Source organism: Aphidius gifuensis, linkage group LG1 (genome assembly GCF_014905175.1).
Source record: "Aphidius gifuensis isolate YNYX2018 linkage group LG1, ASM1490517v1, whole genome shotgun sequence".
Lineage (NCBI taxonomy): Eukaryota > Metazoa > Arthropoda > Insecta > Hymenoptera > Braconidae > Aphidius > Aphidius gifuensis.
Window position 1 is genome coordinate 19,645,456 of NC_057788.1, and position 23,110 is coordinate 19,668,565.

General features: G+C 30.2%; 1 protein-coding gene and 1 pseudogene across 1 annotated transcript; both read left to right on the forward strand.

Moving 5' to 3' along the window:
- Positions 1–233: 233 nt before the first annotated feature.
- LOC122850925 lies at positions 234–1,917 on the forward strand. The gene is made up of 5 exons (XM_044149976.1): positions 234–519; positions 612–750; positions 826–1,473; positions 1,532–1,765; positions 1,852–1,917. The coding sequence occupies exons 1-5, from the start codon at positions 367–369 to the stop codon at positions 1,914–1,916; spliced, it is 1,239 nt and encodes a 412-aa protein (XP_044005911.1). The 5' UTR covers positions 234–366; the 3' UTR covers position 1,917.
- A 1,854-nt stretch (positions 1,918–3,771) lies between these two features.
- On the forward strand, positions 3,772–6,499 carry LOC122850935 (annotated as a pseudogene).
- Positions 6,500–23,110: the final 16,611 nt, after the last annotated feature.

Sequence of the window (23,110 nt, forward strand, 5' to 3'; positions counted from 1 at the left end):
CAGTCGGCAGAAAGTCAGATTGCAACAGCGTAGGACATAAGGAGCTGGATCAGCCATGTTTTAATTCTTATTTTTTAAGGATTATTTGTTTCGACGCCACTACTCTTTCCTCAATTTTGCATGACATACGCATGTGCATGATCATGCGCATTAAAGTGAAAAAAAATAAATACACAAAAGAAAGCACCTACTATAGAAAAAAAAATCTACGCGCATGCGCCGTAGGACTTTAATTAGGCAATTAATTTTAAATTTTTATTTAATTAATTTTAAAAAAAGTTGACCTGGGACAAACATTACAAACAGTGTATGGCATGTCAAAAAAATTTCCAATTGAAAATTTAATTATTAATTTACAAAATAAATATGGTAACTCAATGTTGTGCAATTGGCTGTGGTAAAAAACAATCAAAAGGAACCACAATACTCAAGGCTTTCCCTAGAGATCCAGATCGCCGTCAAATATGGGCTACTGCTGCTGGTGTGAGCCAAATAAAACCAAGCTCAAGGTTATGTGAGGTAAGTTTATTTCTTCAGATAATTTTTTTTTTCTGATTAAAATTATCAGTTTACAAGTTAAAATATTAATATTTACAAAAATATTTATCAAGCTCCATTTTGATGAATCTCAATATGAACAACACCGTCAGGATGGCTTAAAAAAATTAAAACCAAATGCAGTGCCAACTTTATTTGGTGATGTTTTGACAGATTATTTGAGTAAAGACCACCAAGATAAAAGTAACACCAGTAAGAATAAACATTAATTTTTATCTTTAGTGAAGTTGTCTTGATTAAAAAACTTTAATAATTATTTTTTTTTAGTACATGATGCTAGTTGGACTTCATGTGAATCACTTAACCAGTTGTCAACAATGGACTTAGATGAATCTTTATCCAGTTCATTGCCTAATGTGAGTGATGAAATCATAGATGAATGTACCACTGACAACCCAATGAGTTTATCTGAGTTACCAAAGTCTGATAATACCAAATCTGTACCAAGTGATGAGCAGCAGATTGAATTGCCACTTATAAACTTGGATAAGGAACATTCAGTATCAATTTTTACTCATAATGTTTATCCTGATACTTTAAATAGTGTTTCATCAATTCCTGCTGATGAATTACAAGCAGAATTAATCAACAAATATAATCAAGAAGTTATTAAATTGAATTTAATGCTTCAAGATCAACATCGTCTTCATCGACATGAAATTTCGAGTTTAAGCAAGGAAGTAGAAAGCTTGAAGAAAATGAATATTGGATTGGAAGGTGAATTGCGAGTTGAACAAGAAAAAAGAGTAAAGTCAGAACAACAACGAGAAAAAATTGAAAATAAATTAAACAGGCTTTTTAATGTTTTTGATAACAGTTCTTTTTTGAAAAATCTTTTAATTGAGTTATCCAACGACAATGAACGGTACTGGAGCCCACAGTTAGTCAAGTCAGCAGTCCAGTTGCGTTTTGCAAGTAAGAACTTAGCAAATTATTTAAAAATAAAACATATTAAATTTTTCCTTATTTTTAGTTGGTTGGAAAGGTTATCAATTTATCCAGAACCAGCTTAAAATTCCTTTACCTAGTTACTCTACTGTTTGTAGGGCAGTAAGTAATTTCAATTTTGATCCTGGCTTTTTATCGGATCTTGTACCTTTGTTAGAAAAAAAAATGCAATCACATACATCGTCAACCCAAGATGACTGCATTTTGTTGCTTGACGAATTTGAGCTGCAAAAACAATTGGAGTTTGAACAAGGAGCTAGTAAGCATTGAATTTAAAATTTTTAGTTATAATTTGTTTACAACAAAATAAATGACAATACTAATTTATTAATATTACTTGTGAAGTGTTTCATGACATACCACTGGGAAATCTTACCCGAAAAAAAAAAAAAAAAACTAGATTATTATAAACTGAAGACAAATCAATCTTCAGTTTATGTAGCTCATCAACAATGTTAGGAGATTTAAAAAAAATAAACAGGAAAATTCAGGTATATAAATAAAAATATTTTATTTTATTGCAATTTCATGGTGCTTTTTGGTTTTATTTGTAATGCAGTTTATCAATATTGGTGGAACCTGGAAGCCAGTACAAACTGGGATAAAACTTTCGACTCAAAATGCTATTTGTTTGACACATGATTTAATTTCATCTGGATATAAATATGTTTTAACTTCAAGATTCAACCAAGATGCTATCTTGAAAATTTATTTTCAACAATAAGACGTCATGGCAATACTAATCCAACAGTTTTGCAGTTAAAACATTGTCTTCGATTGATAACAGTTTGTCAGTTTGTTGATTTTTCTAAAAACAAAAGAAATTATGATCCTGACAAGGCTCAGCATTATGTTTCATTTTTTAATAAAAAAAGAACTACAAAAATAGTTGAAATAGATGAGAGTTCTGATAATATTAAACAATGTGTTGACAGAGGAGAAAAAAATGCAAGTGAACTTGAACCAATATCGGATCCAATTGAGCAAAATGTTATTAATAATTTGATTGGTTGTGCAATGTTTGATATTTTTCGAAAAGAACATTTGTATAGAAATTGCATTGATAATCTGATAGTAATGATGATGGAATTAATTTTATGTTGTACACAAAACTTTTAAATCAAGGTTCATTGCATCAAGCAAAAGCAAAAATTGTTGAATATATTTTTTCAGTAGAGTCACAGCTGCAATATCATTTGCATACTTGTTTGAGACATTCTCTTCTAGAACATCATTCAAAGTACATCGTTCATCAATATGCTCCTTATCCTTTTCAAAAATGTAAATCTTGTAATTCTATTGATTTACTCGTGAATCGATATATTCATTTACGAGTACTCACTCATGTAAATCAATTAAAATTAAGAGAAAAAGAAAAAAAAAAGAAAAAATCTGATGGCTCTTTTGCTTCAAAAAGCTTTTTCAGACATCACATGTGTTGAAAATTTTTCTGCAGTGTGGATAATTTTCATTTTTTAAATTTATTTATTCATAGTATGCGCCAGGCAAAAGCCTACTGAAGCCAAAAAAACATATTATGTAGAGAGATAAAAAATTGTATTTGATTATTTTATTTTTATATTAAAAAAAAAAAAAACAATTATATTTTTTGAGTAACTTCTGTTTCACTTTTTTACAATTATATATATTTAACTGTCTACTAACTTTGTTGATTTTTCACAATAATTGATTGATTGATTATTAATTAAAAAAAAATTAATTAAAATTAATTTAAAAAAAAAAGATGTGTGTGATTGTACGCACAGGGAAGTGAAACTTCTTTAGTAATTCTAATGAATAGTAATTGAAAGATCTCTCGTTGCATTAATATATTTTTGACTAGTTGTCTTTTTCGCTCTCCTTCCGATAGTGAACTATTATGTTCATTCAGTCATCAACAATTATGATAGAAATTTTTAAATTTATTGATTAGTTATAATATTAAGGGTCTATGTAAATATAATTCTAATTCAAAAACTTAACACAGAATATTATAATCTATATATATAAATGCATTTTCACATGTGAAAATGAAAAACTTCGTTGCTAATGTTCTCAGCAACTACCGAACCGATCATTGTGATTTTTTCTTTAAATCAAAGAGCTTATCACGGAGATCGTGATCGGCGTTCATTCGATTTCATATCTTAATAAACAACCAAGTTATTATTTATTATAAATAATAGCCTGTTACGCGGCAGAGGCAACAGGCGGCGCTTTGGTAGTGGGTGCTTTACACTCATTTATCAGGCCAAGGCAAAACAAACAGTGTAAATCTCAATAATAACATCAACAACAACAAACAAGCAATGGCCCAAACGAGTACTCCTGTCACGGTAAAATATGACAGACACTCAAAAGGTCCATTTATAGTAATGCTTGAATTTAAACCAAAAAACGAGGCAAACAGTAAAAAACCCTGAAATGAAATTGGCATTTCCAGACAACTGGAAAATGCTAAGATTAACTTTGAAGAAGTCAGAAAATATGCGTTCAATTCATGGGAAGTAATATTTAACAAGTGGTCTGATGCTAATGGCTCTTTGAATAATAGTGTAATGGCAGAACTAGAATTTAAACTGCACATTCCTAATTACAAAACAGCTCGTAAAGGGGTAATTCGGGACATTCCTCGTGATATCCCTGATGAGGAATTGGTTGAAGAAATTCAAAAGAGTAATGCCAATATTAGAGTTGAGTCGTGCTATAGATTAGGAACCAGAAATAGAGCAACAAGAGAAAGGGAACCCTCAGAATCAGTGGTCATCACCTTTAAAGGCGACTATCTGCCAGATAATATTCGGATCTGGCGTACTTGGGTGTTTGTTAAGCCATTCATTGGAAGTGTACGTTTATGTTATAAGTGTGGATCACTGGGTCACTTTAGTAAGTTTTGTAGGAAAGAAGAAAAATGCCTCACATGTGCAGAAGCAAAGCATACATCTAAAGGTGAGAAATGTCAAAATACTCCAAAGTGCTTGAACTGTCCTGAAGCTCACTCAACACTTGATAGAAGTTGTACTGAATACCAAAAAGAAGCAGCAATTAAAAGAGTAATGGCCTTTGAAAATCTACCATACTTATCAGCTAAAAGAATTGTTTTAAATGGAGGGAATAATCAACGTGCTCAAATGCCAGGGTTAGGTCTTAACCAATTTCCCTATTTGGGCAACAAACAAGTGCAACCAGTCAACAGATGGTTCTCAAGGGGACCTGGTACTACATCTCTAATGAACCAAGGAGCATCAAAAGAACTGTCAAAAGAAGCCAGGGAAGCTTTACAACGTATTCAAGGGGTACTACAAGAAACTGATGATGTTGGTAGTCTTCTCAGTAACATCTGGAAGGCTATTGAACTGAATCAGAAGTTGAAGAGCAACAACAATGTCCAATCTACAAAATAATCGTCATATACGGGTTGTACAATGGAACGCTAAGAGTATTTTACGTAGATTACCAGAGATTAATAATAAATGTGCCAATATTGATATTTTTTTACTTTCAGAAACATGGTTATCACCCAAAGACAATTTATACTTGAAAGGATTTGACGACATAAGGAAGGACAGAACTGACAAGAGAGGGGGAGGAGTAGCTATCCTTATTAGAAATAGCATAAAATATAAAGTGATTCGAGCTCTATTCGATTGCAATGGGAGCCTGGAGGTATGTGGGGTGGAAATCTTTGACGGCGATGAGAGGCCTGTGTCTCTGGTCTCTGTTTACAGACCACCAACCTCTCCTAAAATTAATAGACTTCAGTGGAACCAATTTTTTGATCAATTCTTGGGAAATTTTTTGATTGCTGGTGACTTTAATGCCCACCATACTGTTTGGGGGGATAAACGGATCTGTGAGGTTGGGAATGTATTGTGGGATTGCATTGAAAACTTGGACATTTGCCTTGGGAACAAAGGCTCTTCCACTTTTCACTCCTCATTGGGTAGGGAATCATCTATAGATCTATGCTTTGTCAACGAGTCTTTAAGCCTCTCTGTGGACTGGTCAGTAGATACAGATTCGTGGGGTAGTGATCATTATCCCATTCATATTGATATTAACGCTTCTTACGTACCGAATTCTTTCATGAAAGGAAAATCTCGCCGGCTACACACTACTAAAACAGACTGGAATTTATTTTACGATAAAATTCTTTCTAAAATTACTCTCAATAGATCTCGGTTTGACAATTCTATAAATGCTTTAACCAGGTACTCAGACCTTGTTGCCTTAATTTCCTCTGCGGTGGCAGAAGCCACTCCTCGTGGTAAACAAAATCCTAGACCTCATGGGATTCCCAGGGTCCAACAGAAAAATAATCGTTCAGCTCCACCTGCTCCTTGGTGGAATGATGAATGTGACAAGTTAGTAAGGTTAAGAAAAGCAGCATTATGTAAATTTCGATTATCTTCTACTCGTGATAACTTTCTTGAGTATCGCAGAGCAGCCTGTAAAGCCACAAATGGCCTTAAAAAAATTAAAAAAGAGAACTTTGTAAAGTTTGTAGATAGTTTGAGTAAAAATAGTGACCCCTCACGTATCTGGAGGGTAGTTAAAGGCTTTAAGGAGGTTATACACAAATTACTCTTTTTTTAAAAAATATAATGAGAATGTTCTGAAATTTTGTATACAAGTAGATCTTTTCATTCTGAATACAACGGTATAATTATTTTCTTATGTTGATCGGTTAAATTTTTTGTAATTAATTATTGAAAATAATATTTAACATTGGCTCTTATGGAGATTTCAACCATTTTTTTCGGATAGAAAAAATGATGAAAAAGTCTTGAAAAAAATCACACATATACTAGAAACCGAGTTTTATTAATTGCGCGAAAAATTTTCATATGTTGATCGGTCAATTAATGAGAAATTAATTATAAACTTTACAAAAATTAGATGTGGCAACGTATGGCATGTTCAAACACACACACATACCCGCAATCCCATATATTGTATACGGGGCGCAGGCGCTTTACATTTTATTATTTTACAGTGTAGCCAAGTTTCACTTGAGACTGTGACGTCAGAAGCTCCCCGCAACACCCGCAATGAATTTGTGTATAACCTCCTTAATAATCGATGGTCGTTCAAAGACAATCAAAACGAATACTCAGATGAAAAAATAAAAAATGTAAATGGACTTATTGAAAACTTATGCCCACCTTGGGCTCCTAAACCTCCTCCTAACTTTGACAATGCTGACGGTGACCCTTTTCTTGATTTACCTTTCACTAAACTGGAGTATTCCTTTGCCATCTCCAAGCTCAATTTAAAGTCAAGCCCTGGACTTGATGGAATCGATTATAAAATCATTTCAGAGTTACCAGAGGAAGCCTCGACCATTTTATTAGAGTTATTTAATGAATTTTTTCTTTCACAAAAATTTCCAGAAGAATGGAAAGATTATCTAGTTTTTTTTATCCCTAAAAACGACAAACACAAATATCGTCCAATATCTTTAGCTCCATGTCTAAACAAAATCTTTGAAAAAATGCTGTACAATAGAATTAATTGGTGGCTGGAATACAATAAAAAACTACCGTCTTCTCAATTTGGCTTCAGAAAAGAAAAATCTTGTATAGACAATTTATCCATTATTTATGGAGAAATTATCCAAGCTTTCCAATCAGACAGTGCTTTAGCAGCAGTGTTCCTTGATGTTAAATCAGCTTATGATAACGTACTATCAGACATTCTCATTGAAAAATTACGAGCCCTTAATTTTCCTGCATTAACCCTTAATTTCATACATAATCTAGTCTCTTTTCGTAAAATCAATTTTAAATTTGGAGACATTGATAAATGTCTATGGGCCTATAAAGGTCTACCACAAGGCAGTGTCCTTAGCCCGTTACTCTATGCGATATACGTAAGTGACCTCGACAACTCCTGTTCTGGAAAAGTTAAAATGATACAGTATGCAGATGACGTTGCCTTATACTCTAACCTAGTGCCTCCTAGAGGATTCAATGAAATAGAAAATGTTTTGGTTAGTGTTGAAAGAACTTTAAATAGCTTAGGTTTGAGTTTGGCTCGGGAAAAAACTAATTTTTGCATATTCAGTCATAAAAATAAATATTTGTACAACGTAGGCCTCGGGAAGAATACATCTCAATGGTGGGAAATTGAAATAGGGGATGTAATTATTAAAAATTGTAAAATGGTCAAATTTTTGGGATTAATATTAGGCTCGGCTTTAACTTGGGTACCACATATAAATAATGTTTGGAAAAATTGTCAAAGTCCTCTAAAAACAATTAGCTGTCTACGCCACACTTGGTGGGGTGCTGACCCGGATTTGCTTATGAATTTGTATATTGCTCTTATAAGGTCAAGAATAGAATATGGTAGTATTTTTTTTCATAATTTAGACAAGAAATGTTTTGGTAAGTTAGACAGGATACAATTTAGAGCAATTAGGGCGGCATTGGGGTTTCGTTCCTCAACTCCAACCAATATACTATTAGCAGAATCAAAAGAACCACCCCTATTTCTTCGGTTTAATTATTTATGCAGAAATTTTCTAACACGTACTTTCACTAATGAATCTCATGAAGTAATAGGCATTCTAGAGAATCTGGCAGAGAAACAAGACTCTCCTACTTATGTCAATAAAATTGGTAAAATTCCTTTTTTAGAAAACTATAATGAATTATACAAGATTAGTCACTGGCTAGAATCATCAAACAAGACACTATGTTATAAATATCCATACAGCTCATATTTTTATGTACCATCAATTTCCTTAGACATAGGTCACGACTTGCAATCAAATGACCTGCCGAAAAATAATAGGTTGTTCAATAATATTTTTTCTTATGATTTAAATTCGTCACAATGCTGGTACACGGATGGGTCCAAGTCACCGGACCTTAAATTTAATGGTTTAGCCACGATTAATAATCTAGGAGAATCCTTTTCTTTTAGATGCCCAAGCGTAGGGTCAATTTTTACCACGGAAGCTATGGCACTGTCTGAGACTCTATCGTTAATTGAGAAAAAGGAAGGAGATTTCTTTACTATTTTTTCGGACTCTAAAAGTTTACTAATGGCCTTGCAATCACACTACTATCCGGGCAAGAGCCCTTGGATCATAGCTAAAATTAAACACCAGTTAGAAGAACTCGAGAAGGTTGACAAAGCAGTTAAGTTAGTTTGGATCCCAGGTCACAAAGGGATAGAAGGTAATGAGAGAGTTGATAAACTGGCTAAGGATGCAGTGAAGAATGGAAGAGACTCACAGATTGGAGTTAGTAGACAAGACTTCAAGAGTTTTTGGAAACAGAAATTGTTTGATGAATTTTTTAGTTGGTGTAGAGAAAGTGGGGAGAGCAAAGGAGTTTTTTACATTAACAATTACTTCCAAGAGAAAAGAAAGAGGTGGTTCCACTCCCTTAATCTTGATCGTAGAGTAATTGTTTCATTGAATAGATTAAGAAGCGGTCACACGTCACTAAAACAGAGTTTAAATAGATTTAATATTGTCAATTCTCCTATTTGCGATTGTGGAGAAGAAGAAGAGAGCTCGAATCACGTTTTTTGGCAATGTAAAAGATTTGAAGATCAACGTAAGAAATTAACTAGGGATATTTGCAATATTCACGGTGTCCTTCCTTGTCTCGTCGAAAATTTATTAATGTTAAGAAATATACATACTATCTCCTGTTTAGCAAGATTCATAAAAAATATTGACATTTATATTTGAGAAAACTATATTTACTTTTTTTACTTTTTTAAAAGCTCATTATATAAATAAGTTAAGCAACTAAATATTTTATGTGATCGTTACTGTCACGCCGTATGGGTATACAGGCATATGCGCATGCGTGGTGGCAGGATCTTTTAGACTTTTAGATTTCTACCTCAAATTAGACTATAAGATAATAGTTAACTAAGGGGGAGCTACTAAATGCACCTCTCTATATTTTCTTATTACTTATGGTTAAGACTGAGAGAAGAGAGTTTATAGACATATATTATATTGTTAATGTTAATTACTTAGTTTAGTAATCACTGTACATTTGCTCACCTGAAGAAAGATCACTTCTTACTTCATTACTCATACACATCTTTTATACCTAAATTTGTGATAAGCAGAGAAAGCAATGTAAACTAGAGTTGTAAGTAAGACTTAATATATTCTAAGCGCCCTCTGCGATAGAAGTTTACCACTTGGTATTCTCTTAATCTAAACGGCTGGGTATTACACTAGCTGCTTTGATAGTGCCATGTTCTATTAAACCTTAAGATGTTTGTATTTTTTTTGCTGTGTGTTTTACCTTTTATACTGGTAACCTTTGTAACTAGTTATTTTTACTTTATCATGTTTGTATCTCTTGTAACTATGTTGACGAACCATAGGGCTTTGTCCCTAGTGTTCATTAAATAAAAAAAAAAAAAAACACTCATACAATCACAGAGGTGGAAAAAGAGAGAGAACGCGCTATTGGGAAACGCACTGTGGGCGTGGCCAATCGCTGTAAGCAGTTGGCAAAAAAAGAAACTAATGACTTCCAGTCAAGTATATCTTATTAGCATAGAATTTTATTGTTTATTAAAAAAATGTTATTAACTATTGAGCATATACTTTCATGGGCACGAAAAACGAATTCCTCACGAAATTTCCTTGAAGAAAATCGTATTATATATGCGGAACATATTACGAGTATTGGTGTAAAAATTGATTCAAGTGATGAGTATCATGTGTTTGCCACTTGATATATTATCAAAATGTGATTTTACTTTGACAGGTTGTTGTTTGTCTAACCTCGAAAATGCATAGAAACTCAGATCTCTATTTCTCCTGGAATAACTGTTGCACCCAGAAACGTAAAGTCTTGTTTTTTTTTTTTTTTAATCAGTTTTGGTGAAAATTTTGTACCAGACATTTCAAACTATTTGTAAAAATATTATTTGTTTAATAATTTAGCATATATACTGTGTATACCACATACGAATGACTGGAAGACGTAGTTTCCAGAAATTTACCACCAGACGTCGTGGTGAATTGTGCGTTTCCCAATAGTCCCACATGATTTATCTATTTGCATTTAAACATAATCGAAAAATTGAAAAAAAATTAACAATAATATTAGCTTAAGAATTATCAGGCCGATAGATAAAAAAAAGTGTAGGTCAAAACAAGCTTAAAAATTTTGGTAAATATTCGGTTTAAATGAAATGTGTTATCAATAGAAAATGTGTAATAAAATGAAAATGTTAACGTTCAAAATAATGAAATTCAGTCCGTCAGTACATAATAATTTCTTTGTTGGATAACCTTGGTTTAGATTTCCTATTCTGTTTTGAATGATAATGAAAATGACAACGCGAAATTATTTAATTATTCATATCATACATTATTAATTCATTCAAAATATTGAAAAAGAAAATTTCATTCAAATAATTAAGGTTGAAAGTAAACCCCATCGTCAAACAAAGTTTGGATCCAATAGTATGTAATCCGCATTGTAAAGAAAAACGAACTGATAATTAAAAAAATAGTAGTAGTAAAAATTTTTTTAATGACAAGCGTAAATATGTATTCTGCCCCTATTCTTATGTGTTGAAGTTGTCAACTTTGACATTCATTATCTAAAAAAAAAACTAGCAGGAAAATTAAAAAAAAATACACTTTTATTTGCCACCAAAAAATCGAAAATTAAATAACGGGAAATTTATTTAACTTTCAACCTCAAGTTTGGAATAGGAATATTATTTAGAGCTAGCAAGTCTTTAATTCTTTTAAACAAATGATAACATCTTTCAAATTGTAAAAATAATCCCAAGCAAAGCCAAATTAAAAATAATCTCAGCAACTGCCCAACCGATCATCGTGATTTTTTTTTTAAATAAAAGAGCTTATCTCGCAGATCGTTATAGGCGTTTATTCAATTTCCTATCTTAATAAACAACCGAGTTATTAATTATAGCCCGTTATGCACCCAAGTCAACAAGCGGCGCTTCGGTAGTGGCTGCTATGCACTTATAGATACAATCACAGAGTTGAAAAAAAAGAGATAACGCCCTATAGTCCCAAATGATTTATCTATTTGCGTTTTAACATAATCAAAAAATTGAAAAAAAATTAACAATAATATTTTTAAACCAACTAGCTTAGAAATCATCAAGCCGATAGATTAATAGAAGTGTAGGTCAAAATAAAGATGCACCCTGGTACAAATATTTCTCCAACTTTCTTCCAACTTTTTTCCGCCATTTCTTTACCTCTTTACGAAAATGACCCATGGTTGGAGAAATGGTGGATAAATTTCTCCAACCTTTCTCCAACCAAAAATTTACTTCAACTTTTTTCCAACTTTTTTCCGCCATTTCTCCAACCTGAAATTTACTCCAACTTGTTTCCAACTAAAAATTTACTCCAATTTTTTTCCAACTTTTTTCGAACCATGGGTCATTTTCGTAAAAAAGTAGAGAAAGTTGGACAAAAGGTGGAGAAAGTTGGAAAAAAGGCGGAGAAAGTTGGAAAAAGTTGGAAAAATATTTCTACCAGGGCAAGCTTAAAAACTTTGGTAAATATTCGGTTCAAAGGAAATGTGTTATGTTAATATAAAATCAACTGTGTATTAAAATAAAAAAATATTTTTAACGTTAAGAATAATAAAATTCAGTCAGTGAGTACGTACTAATTTATTTAATGGATAACCTTGATTTAGATTTTCCATTAATTCTGTCTTTAATGATAATAAAAATGGCAGTGCGAAATTATTTAATAATTATCATTATACCGTATTATTTCCTTCAAAAAAAGTTAATTTTATTCAAATAATTAAGGTTGAAAGTAAATTCCATTGTCTAACAAAGTTTGGGTCCGAGAGGGGTATTCTACATATGGTTATAGAAAATATTCTCAATGCCCCCCTGTCCAAAGTATAACCACTATACTAGCAGGTTCTTAGGAGTATATGTGTCTGTAATCTATCTGGATAGACACACACATACTACTACAGCAGAGAAACAAGGAACAGCACCATTTAAAATTATACGTCCACTGAATCCCTAGGAGAAAAAGGATCTATAATTGCTTTAATAATCCGTATTGTTAAGTAGAACAAATTGATAGTTGACTCAGCAATAATTGATAGAAATTCTTTCAACTACAAGCGTTAATATGTGTTCTGTACCTATTCCTAGGTGTTGAAGTTTTCAGTTTTGATATCAATTATCTAAAAAAAAAATGAGCACGAAAATTCTAGAAAATTCATGGGAATAGATGATTTTTCCGGCTTTCATTTGCAACCAAAAAATCGAAAATTGAATGACGGGAAATATATTCAGCTCTCAACCGTAAGTTGGGAATATTATTTCAAGCTAGCTAGCTCCATTTTTTTTCAAACAAATGATAACATTCAAAAATTGTCAAATTAATCCCGCGAGCAAAGCCGGGTTAATCAGCTAGTTTTATATAAATATTTATTTATTGAACAACTAGTCAGCCGAACACTTCTATTACTATTTCATGTATACTTTTTATTTTATGTATATATATTCATGAAATAGAGTTTTTTCAGTTGCTCTTTTATCTTCAAGATTTTTGTCGGGATATCTTTTAATATTTTCCCGATATATCAACTTTAGATGACTTAAGCTTTCAATATTATTGAATATTGAGTCGATTTCAGCCTCGTAATCTGACATGTTAGAGCCTGAAAAATATAAATAAAATTAATACAAATTATAATGGAAATGAATTTGATTTTAATTTAGTAGCTATCTCCTCAATATTTAAATAAAAAAAAAAAAAAAAAAAACAAAACAAAACCAACTATTTGATGTTAAAACAATTTAATGTCAAATATTGATCGATTTTTTCAACATCTTTTTTATGAGCGAATTAACGACAAACACATGATGGTGCATCATCGCCGCCACCACCACCACCGTGTATTTGTTCTATTATGATTGCTGTTGTTTATATATGATCAATATTGTTGTTGTTATTTTGATTTCCACTTGGTACATCATTTATTAAATTATTATTTACTCCTGTTGTTGTTGTTTCATTGAATGATTCAATATTTAATCATATGTTTCATTTTTTGTCCTTTACAAATTCATTCAAGATCTTGAATTTATTTCGATCATGACAAACACGATCATAACAAGCACAAGCACTTGAATAACCACTATCTTGTGTATTATTTGATTATTGGACAGATTCATTTCAAATACTCAATATTTGATTTAAAATATTGTTACAACTACCAGTACAAGTCTCATGAAAATTACCAGACATTGGTATAGCACCTGGTCCTATTTTAAATTTTACTGATTTAGGATTACCAGTACATTTATCAGATGTTTTTGATAATATTTCAGTGTCATTAATTGTCTCTTCAAATCCTATACAATCTAAAATACGATCTTTACTATCTTTACTATATTATCCACATATATTTTATCCACATATATTATATACATTTTATCCACATATATTATTTATTGTTGTTTGGTATTGTGATTATGATATTGCTGTTGTATTATGTCAAGCACTTAAATAACTACTATCTTGTGTATTAATTGTTTATTTAACAGATTTATTTTAGATACTCATTATTTGTTTAAAAATATTATTATAACCACCAGTACAAGTCTCATCAAAATTATCAGACATTGGTATAGCACCTGGTCGTATTTTAATTTTTACTGATTTAGGATTACTAGTACATTTGTCACATTTTTCTGATAATATTTCAATGTCATTAATTGTTTCTTGAAATCCTATGCAATATAAAATACCATCTTTACTATCTTTACGTTCACGTGGTACCACATTTCATCCAAATATTATTTATTGTTGTTCGGTATTGTTATTATGATGTTGCTGCCATATTATGTCAAGCACTTGCATAACCATTATCTTGTGTATTATTTGTTTATTTAACAGATTAATTTTAAATACTCATTATTTGATAAAAAATAATATAATAAATTATATATTGTATACAGGATGAAGCGTAAGTCGCGAACAGTAGGTATACTACGAGATTGTACGTAAAATTTTAAATAGTACATGTTTTTACAGTTTGGGTCTACGACGCTTTGTGTCTGAGTTATTAACGTTTTAAGTTGACCAATGAGAATCGAGCGTCGATAATTATTATCATTATGGCGTCTGAACCCCCGTATGTGTTTACGCGCCATGAATTAAAATGTTTTTGTTTTTTTAATTAATTCAAAATTCGAACGCCAGATAGAGCTAAATCATAAATTCGCTGGATGAATGCGCAGCTGCATACTCACACACACAGCACTCACACTAATTATGACAAAATGATTATTTTTAATTTAAAATCACATTTATATTTTTGATCACATTATGTGATTTATTTTTTGATCACATTTTGATTTAAAAAACTTTTATATTCTTTTTGATCACATTATGTGATTATTCTATCAATGTGATCAATAAATAAATCACATAACGTGATCAAAAATATGATCTTGTCTAATTTAAAATCACATTTATATTTTTTATAATCCTAAATCAGTAAAAATTAAAATACGACCAGGTGCTATACCAATGTCTGATAATTTTGATGAGACTTGTACTGGTGGTTATAATATTATTTTAAAACGAATACTGAGTATCTAGAATAAATCTGTTGAATAAACAATTAATACGAAATATAGTGGTTATTTAAGTGCTTGACATAATAAGACAGCAACATCATAATCACAATACCAAACAACAATAAATAATATGTGGATAAAATGTGGTACCACGTGAACGTAAAGATAGCAAAAATGGTAATTTAGATTGTATAGGATTTCAAGAGACAATTAATAACATTGAAATATTATTAGAAACATGTGATAAAGGTACTGGTAATCCTAAATCAGTAAAATTTAAAATACGACTAGATCCAATACCAATGTCTGGTAATTTTCATGAGACTTGGACTGGTGGTTGTTATAATATTTTTAATCAAATAATGAGTATTGAAAATGAATTTGTCAAATAAACAAATAAAACTCAAGATAGTGGTTATTCAAGTGCTATTGACATGATACGACAGCAACATCATAATCACAATACCAAAAAAGACCTGGTAACGTTTGTTGGGGCGTGTTGCCCGCGTTACCCGTTGAAAATTAAAAATTTTCAATACTCCGGCTAGGGCCATGGTTATCTTAATTTTTCAGATATAATAAAATTATGGTTTTTAAATAATTTTATGGTTTATTGATAATAAAACTATTCAAAAATAAATCTTTATGTTTATTGATAAGTTTAGTGATAGAGTTTTTTGAGACGCAAAATAAGAGCCGATTACGAAGTTTTTAATCCAATTCTACGTTGAGTTATTTATTGCCTAATTTTTCAAAATTGATTAAAAATGCTATAACTTTCAGGATACTGAAGATAGAGACATTGTATTAGGCTCAATTGAAAGTTATTACTTCTGGCGAATGGCTAAGGAATCGGTGTGTTTTACCTGTTAATTTCTGAGCAATTAATGTAGCCAAAGAAATTAACAGGTCAGTCACAAATTTTTTTAAGCCATTGGTCGTATATATATCTTTTATTATATATCTTTTATATATCTTTTTTTTTTTCTAATTTCAAGGTTTTTATTTTCTGCTACAAAAACTATTGTTCAGAGTAGGAAAAGTCCATGTTGCGGGCGATAGAGTTTGCAAAAACGCATTTTTAAAGCCTAAAACGAAGTCTCTAGCTTAATTTTTTTACGAGTTATTGATGGCGCCATTTTGTCATTTTTTCGGACCGCCATATTTGGAGTTATTATCAACATGGAGACTTCGTATTAGGCTTGAAAGAAGCGTCATCAAAAGATCTAGTGCTTTTTAAAAAATTTTTGTTTATGATGCATACTTTTTAAGAAAAAAAAAAAAATGTCTTTTTTTTTTTTTTAAATTTTAAGGTTTTGTTTTTTTGGTTCAAAAACTATTGTTCGGAGCAGAAAAAGTCCATGATGCGGGCGATAGAGTTTTCAAGAACGCATTTTTTGAACCTAAAATGAAGTCTCTATTTCGATTTTTTTACGAGTTATTGTTAGCGCCGTTTTTTGTTTTTTTTCGAACCATCATATTTGGAGTTATTATCATCATAGAGACTTTGTATTAGGCTCAAAAGTAGCTCCTTCGAAAGATCTAGTGCTTTCCAAAAAATTTCTGTTCTATATTGCATACTTTTTGAGAAAAAAAAAAAAAAAAAAGACATTTTTAATTTCAAGGTTTTTTTTTTTTGGTTCGAAAACTATCGCTCATGGCGGAAAAATTCCATAATGCGGGCTCTAGAGTTTTTGTAGACGCATTTTTTGAGCCTAAAACGAAGTCTCTATCTTGATTTTTTTTATAAGTTATTGCTTGCCTAATTTTTTGCACCATTGAAAAAATTTTTGTATAAACGTCTGTCTTTTTTTTATTTGAATGCTTATCCATTTTTAAGAAATAAAACATGATAGAGAAATATCTAAAGATCATATCAACCCTCGTAACTTATGCTCTCAGATTCATAGTTTAGATGGCATTTAATTTAGAACAAAGAACAAACATTTTCCAAAAATCGATTATTCCATGTTTTTTTCTAAAACTTTTAGTCACAGGGAAAAATTTTATGATGGTTTTCGAAGAGTTTTTCGAGGCGCTTCTTTTGAGCTACGAACGAACTTTCTAAGTTCAGTGGTTCAAAAGTTATAGACTTTTTTTTTTTTTCGTTGATAAATCCAATACTGCGGCTGAGCCTATGGCTCCTAGCCTCCGTAACAACAATAAATAATATGTGGATAAAATTTGGTACTACGTGAACGTAAAGATAGTAAAGATCGTATTTTAGATTGTATAGGATTTGAAGAGACAATTAATGACACTGAAATATTATCAAAAACATCTGATAAATGTACTGGTAATCGTAAATCAGTAAAATTTAAAATAGGACCAGGTGCTATACCAATGTCTGGTAATTTTCATGAGGCTTGTACTGGTAGTTGTAATAATATTTTAAATCAAATAATGAGTATTTGAAATGAATCTGTCCAATAATCAAATAATACACAAGATAGTGGTTATTCAAGTGCATGTGCTTGTTATGATCGTGCTTGTCATCGTGGAAATCAAAATAAGAACAACAACATTGATCATATATAAACAACAGCAATCATAATAGAACAAATACACGGTGGTGGTGGTGGCGGCGATGATGCACCATCATGTGTTTGTGGTTAATTCGCTCATAAAAAAGATATTGAAAAAATCGATCAATATTTGACATTAAATTTTTTTAACATCAAATAGTTCGTTTTGTTTTTGTTTTTTTTTTTTATTCAAATATTGAGGAGATAGCTACTAAATTAAAATCAAATTTATTTCCATTATAATTTGTATTAATTTCATTAATATTTTTCAGGCTGTAACATGTCAGATTACGAGGCTGGAATTGACTCAATATTCAATAATATTGGAAGCTTAAGTCATCTAAAGTTGATATATCGGGAGAATATCAAAAGATATCATCCCAACAAAAATCCTGAAGATAAAAGTGCAACTGAAAAAACTCAGTATTTCATGAATATATATGAAGAGATATTTCTCAATTGGTAATTGATATTTTAATACAATAATCTCGACATTTGAAGATATAAATTTTATAGTGTTTCCTGTTATTCCATGCATAATAGTTGAAGAACAACAACAGCAACAACAACAGCAACAACAAGATTATTTATATGACCCTTTCAATATTGATTCCGATGTTGAAATCATTTGTCAGTCACACAATCAACAACAACAACAAAAACAAGCACACGTGTATCGTCTCCATCAGCAAATCAGAAGACTTAAAAAAAAATTCGACGTCAATATTCACAAATACAACGACAGCAAGATAACATAAATAAATATAAACAATTAAAAAACGATGAAACAGTTGCTGAAGCAACTGTGCCTGCCCTGCGGGGGGAATTTTAATTTCTTCATTGTAATTCGTGGATACAAATTTATTTTATTCTCTATTGTTACAATGATTACTGTTACAACTGAAAATTATTCATCATTTTGTTTGTTCCTTCCATATTTTCTTTAGTAAATTTAGTATCTTTACTTGGTTTATTAAATTTTTGAAGTGAAACTGCTTTAGAATGGGCAGTAAAAAAAAAAAACAAAAGATGGATGCAACGAAAGTAACGGTATGAAGGTAAGTAATTTTAAATTATTTTTTATCTTGTTTTATTTATTTATTCCCTTGACAACGATACGAAAAAATTTGTTTCAAAATTTTAGTTCCATGAAAGATTCAAGAGACAAAGGTGAATATTAAGGTTAAAACTTTTATTATATACAATATATAGTTTATTATGTTATTTTTGATCAAATAATAAGTATTTAAAATTAATCTGTTAAATGAACAAATAATACACAAGATAATAGTTATTCAAGTGCTTGACATAATACGACAGCAACATCATAATCACAATACCAAACAACAATAAATAATATGTGGATGAAATGTGGTACCACGTGAACGTAAAGATAGTAAAGATGGTATTTTAGATTGTATGGGATTTCAAGAAACAATTAATGACATTGAAATATTAGCAGAAAAATGTGAAAAATGTACTGGTAATCCTAAATCAGTAAAAATTAAAATACGACGAGGTGCTATACCAATGTCTGATAATTTTAATGAGACTTGTAATAGTGGTTATAATAATATTTTTTAACAAATAATGAGTAGCTAAAATAAATCTGTTAAATAAACAATTAATACACAATTTATTAAGTGCTTGACATAATACGACAGCAACATCATAATCACAATACCGAACAACAATAAATAATATGTGGATAAAATTTGGTACTACGTGAACGTAAAGATAGTAAAGATCGTATTTTAGATTGTATAGGATTTGAAGAGACAATTAATGACACTGAAATATTATCAAAAACATCTGATAAATGTACTGGTAATCGTAAATCAGTAAAATTTAAAATACGACTAGATCCTATACCAATGTCTGGTAATTTTCATGAGACTTGTACTGGTGGTTGTAATAATATTTTAAATCAAATAATGAGTATTTGAAATAAATCTGTTCAATAATCAAATAATACACAAGATAGTGGTTGTTAAAGTGCTTGTGCTTGTTATGATCGTGCTTGCCATGATCGAAATAAATTCAAGATCTTGAATGAATTTGTTAAGGACAAAAAAATGGAACAGATGATTAAATATTGAATCATTCAATGGAACAACAACAACAGGAGTAAAAAATAATTTAATAAATGATGTACCGAGTGGAAATCAAAATAACAACAACAATATTAGGTGCGTTCTTTCGTCAATTTTTTGTTGACGCATCATGACTGCGCATTTGCGCAAAAGCTGAAAAAGCACGTAAGTTTTTAATTGTTTGTAAGTGTGAGTAACGCACACATACATACTTTGAAACTTTTACTTAATTCCTCGACTTCTGCGCAAATGCGTGGTCATGATGCGCCAACAAAAAATTGACGAAAGAACGCACCTATTGATCATATGTATATAAACAGCAGCAATCATAATAGAACAAATACATGGTGGTGGCAGTGGCGGCGATGATGCGCCATCATGTGTTTGTGGTTAATTCGCTCATAATAAAAATGTTGAAAAAATCGATTAATATTTGACATTAAATTTTTTTAACATCAAATAGTTCGTTTTGTTTTTTTTTTTTTTTTACGGAGGGTAGGAGCCATAGGCTCAGTCGCAGTCTTGAATTCATCGGCGAAAAAAAAAAAACGCTCATATCTTACGAACTAAGGAACCGAGAGACTTCGTACCAGGCTCAAAAAAAGTGCATTAAAAAACTCTATCGCACGCGTAATGGGTTTTTTGCTCTATTGGTAATAGTTTTTAATCGAAAAACTAAAATGTAAATTTTGAAAAAAATTTTTTTCTCACTTAAAAATTTGTGGTGTCTAAACTTTCCATCAAAGAGTATTTATCACCACAGGTTTTTTGTTTGTGAATTTTTTCTGTTTTATATTTCATCATTCTTCAATTATTATTTATGTAACTTAAAATAGTACATACGTTTTCATGTGAAAATTTTACAAGTTATAAGAACAGCGCAATAAATAACTCAACGCGAAATCAAAGGAGAGACTTCGTATAAGGCTCATATTATGAATCTCAAAAAACTCTATCGCCCGCATGATGGGTTTTTTCCCCTATCTATAATAGTTTTTGAGAAAAAAAAAAAAACCTTCAAAATTTGAAAAAAAATTCGGATATTTAATTTTTTTGCTCGAAAACTGTTATTGAGAGAAAAAAAAATCCGCAATGCCGTCACTAGATTTTTTTTTAGGCGCATAATTTGAGCCTAATACGAACTCCCTATCTCGATTATAACAAAAGTTGAGGCTCGCCGAAAAAAAAATAAAAAAACGGACCAAAAAATGGCATCATAGAGTTGAAATAAAATGTTTATAAGGCTCCAAAAAAAGCTTTGAAAAACTCTATTGCCTTTCTTTTAAATATGAAAAATGTTTTCGTTAATTAACGGTTAAAATATGTCTAAGCAATAAAAATAACAATGGCCCTAGCCGGAGTATTGAAAATTTTTAATTTTCAACGGGTAACGCTGGCCACATGCCCCAACAAATGTTACCAGGTCTTTTTTTTTTATTCAAATATTGAAGAGATAGCTACTAAATTAAAATCAAATTTATTTCCATTATAATTTGTATTAATTTCATTTATATTTTTCAGGCTGTAACATGTCAGATAACGAGGCTGAAATTGGCTCAATATTCAATAATATTGAAAGCTTGAGTCATCTAAAGTTGATATATCGGGAAAATATTAAAAGATATCATCATTCATCCCGACAAAAATCCTGAAGATAAAAGCAACTGAAAAAACTCAGTACTTCATGAATATATATACATAAAATAAAAAGTATACATAAAATAGTAATAGAAGTGTTTGGCTGACTAGTTGTTCAATAAATAAATATTTATATAAAATTATATTCTGTGTTAAGTTTTTTAATTAGATTTTCATTTTCATATAACCTTAATATTATAACTAATCAATAAATTTAAAAATTTCTATTATAATTTTTAATGACTGAATGAACATAATAGTTCACTCGGAATGAGAGCGAAAAAGACAACTAGTCAAAAATATATTAATGCAACGAGAGATCTTTCAATTACTATTTATTAGAATTACTAAAGAAGTTTCACTTCGCTGTGCGTACAATAACACACATCTTTTTTTTTATTCAAATTTTATTTTACTTCATAATCACTGTCGTCTGCTAATGTTATTGTTCTTTTTTTTAATAACCGTCCTGCCATTGCATATATAAATTCTACTTCATTTATTGCTATTATGACTGCGGTGATATCTATATAATAACATTTTCAGCATTGAAAATTTTTTTTTTTTTTTTTTTTTTTTGTTAAAATAAATTTACCTGCACATGAATTATTTGGTAGATGATTTCTTGTATTTTTTCAATTCGGAATTAATCTTTATTATATTTTCATTTTTGTCATAGTCTTCGAATTCTATATTAGCCTCTGTTTATTATCTTTTGTTGATTAACTTTTCTCACTAATCCTACAGTGATCATATATTTCTTGTTCAACTTGAATATTTAATAATTTATCATATGTTAATAATTTTCCTTTTCGTTTTATACATTTTATTGATAACGGTACCTCAATAAATCCATGATCTTCATTTGCAGCTTCTCCAAAAAAAAAATACATCTTATTTTGTCACTCTTATCACATATATCTATCGTAAATTTTTTACCAGTTCCTCGTTCGTTTTCTCATTCCTTTATTTCACTTTTATTTATAATTCGTGCTCGAATTGTATCACTGTATTGAATTTTTAATTTAATTTTTTTTGTAAATTATATTCATTTCTAATTTTTGACTTACCATATTGTGTTTAATTTTCAATCTGTTATTTTTTCAATTTTCTTATTCATCAATGTATTTTTTGTTGTGTTTTTATCACTCAGTTTTATTTTTTTTTCTTCATTTTTGGATTGTTCCCTTCTTGTTTTCTTTTACCCATTTCGATTTTATTGGCATATGATTTCAAAAATTTCGTTGTATCTGTTCTCAAATTCGTTAAAAATGATAGATGTTTTTTTTTTTTTCTATTGATGTGATGTTGTTGCATTAATTTTGTTTTTTTTTTAAGTCATTAATTTTTGGTTATTATATGTTGTTTTTAATTGAACTAAAATGGATTCTGATTATTCTCCACATTATTATATCTTAAGTCACATATATTGTATTATTTTCTTCTGTTTTTTTTTTCAAACTTGTCATTTCATTTTTATTTTTTTTTTGTGATTTATTTGATAATATCTCTTAGATTTCCATTCGCATATTAAGAGGGGGTAACATAATTGAAATCACATTTTTTTTTATATATTAAGTGGTTTTTTTCTATCATATTTTTCCATATTTATCATATTTTTCGTTATATTTAGTGATTTTTTCATGATATTTTGCTATATTTTTCGATATTTTCCTTTATGTTTACTGATGTTTCCCCGATATTTTCCCATTTCATCGTGTTTAGATTAATTAAGGGACTTTCGAGGGATCT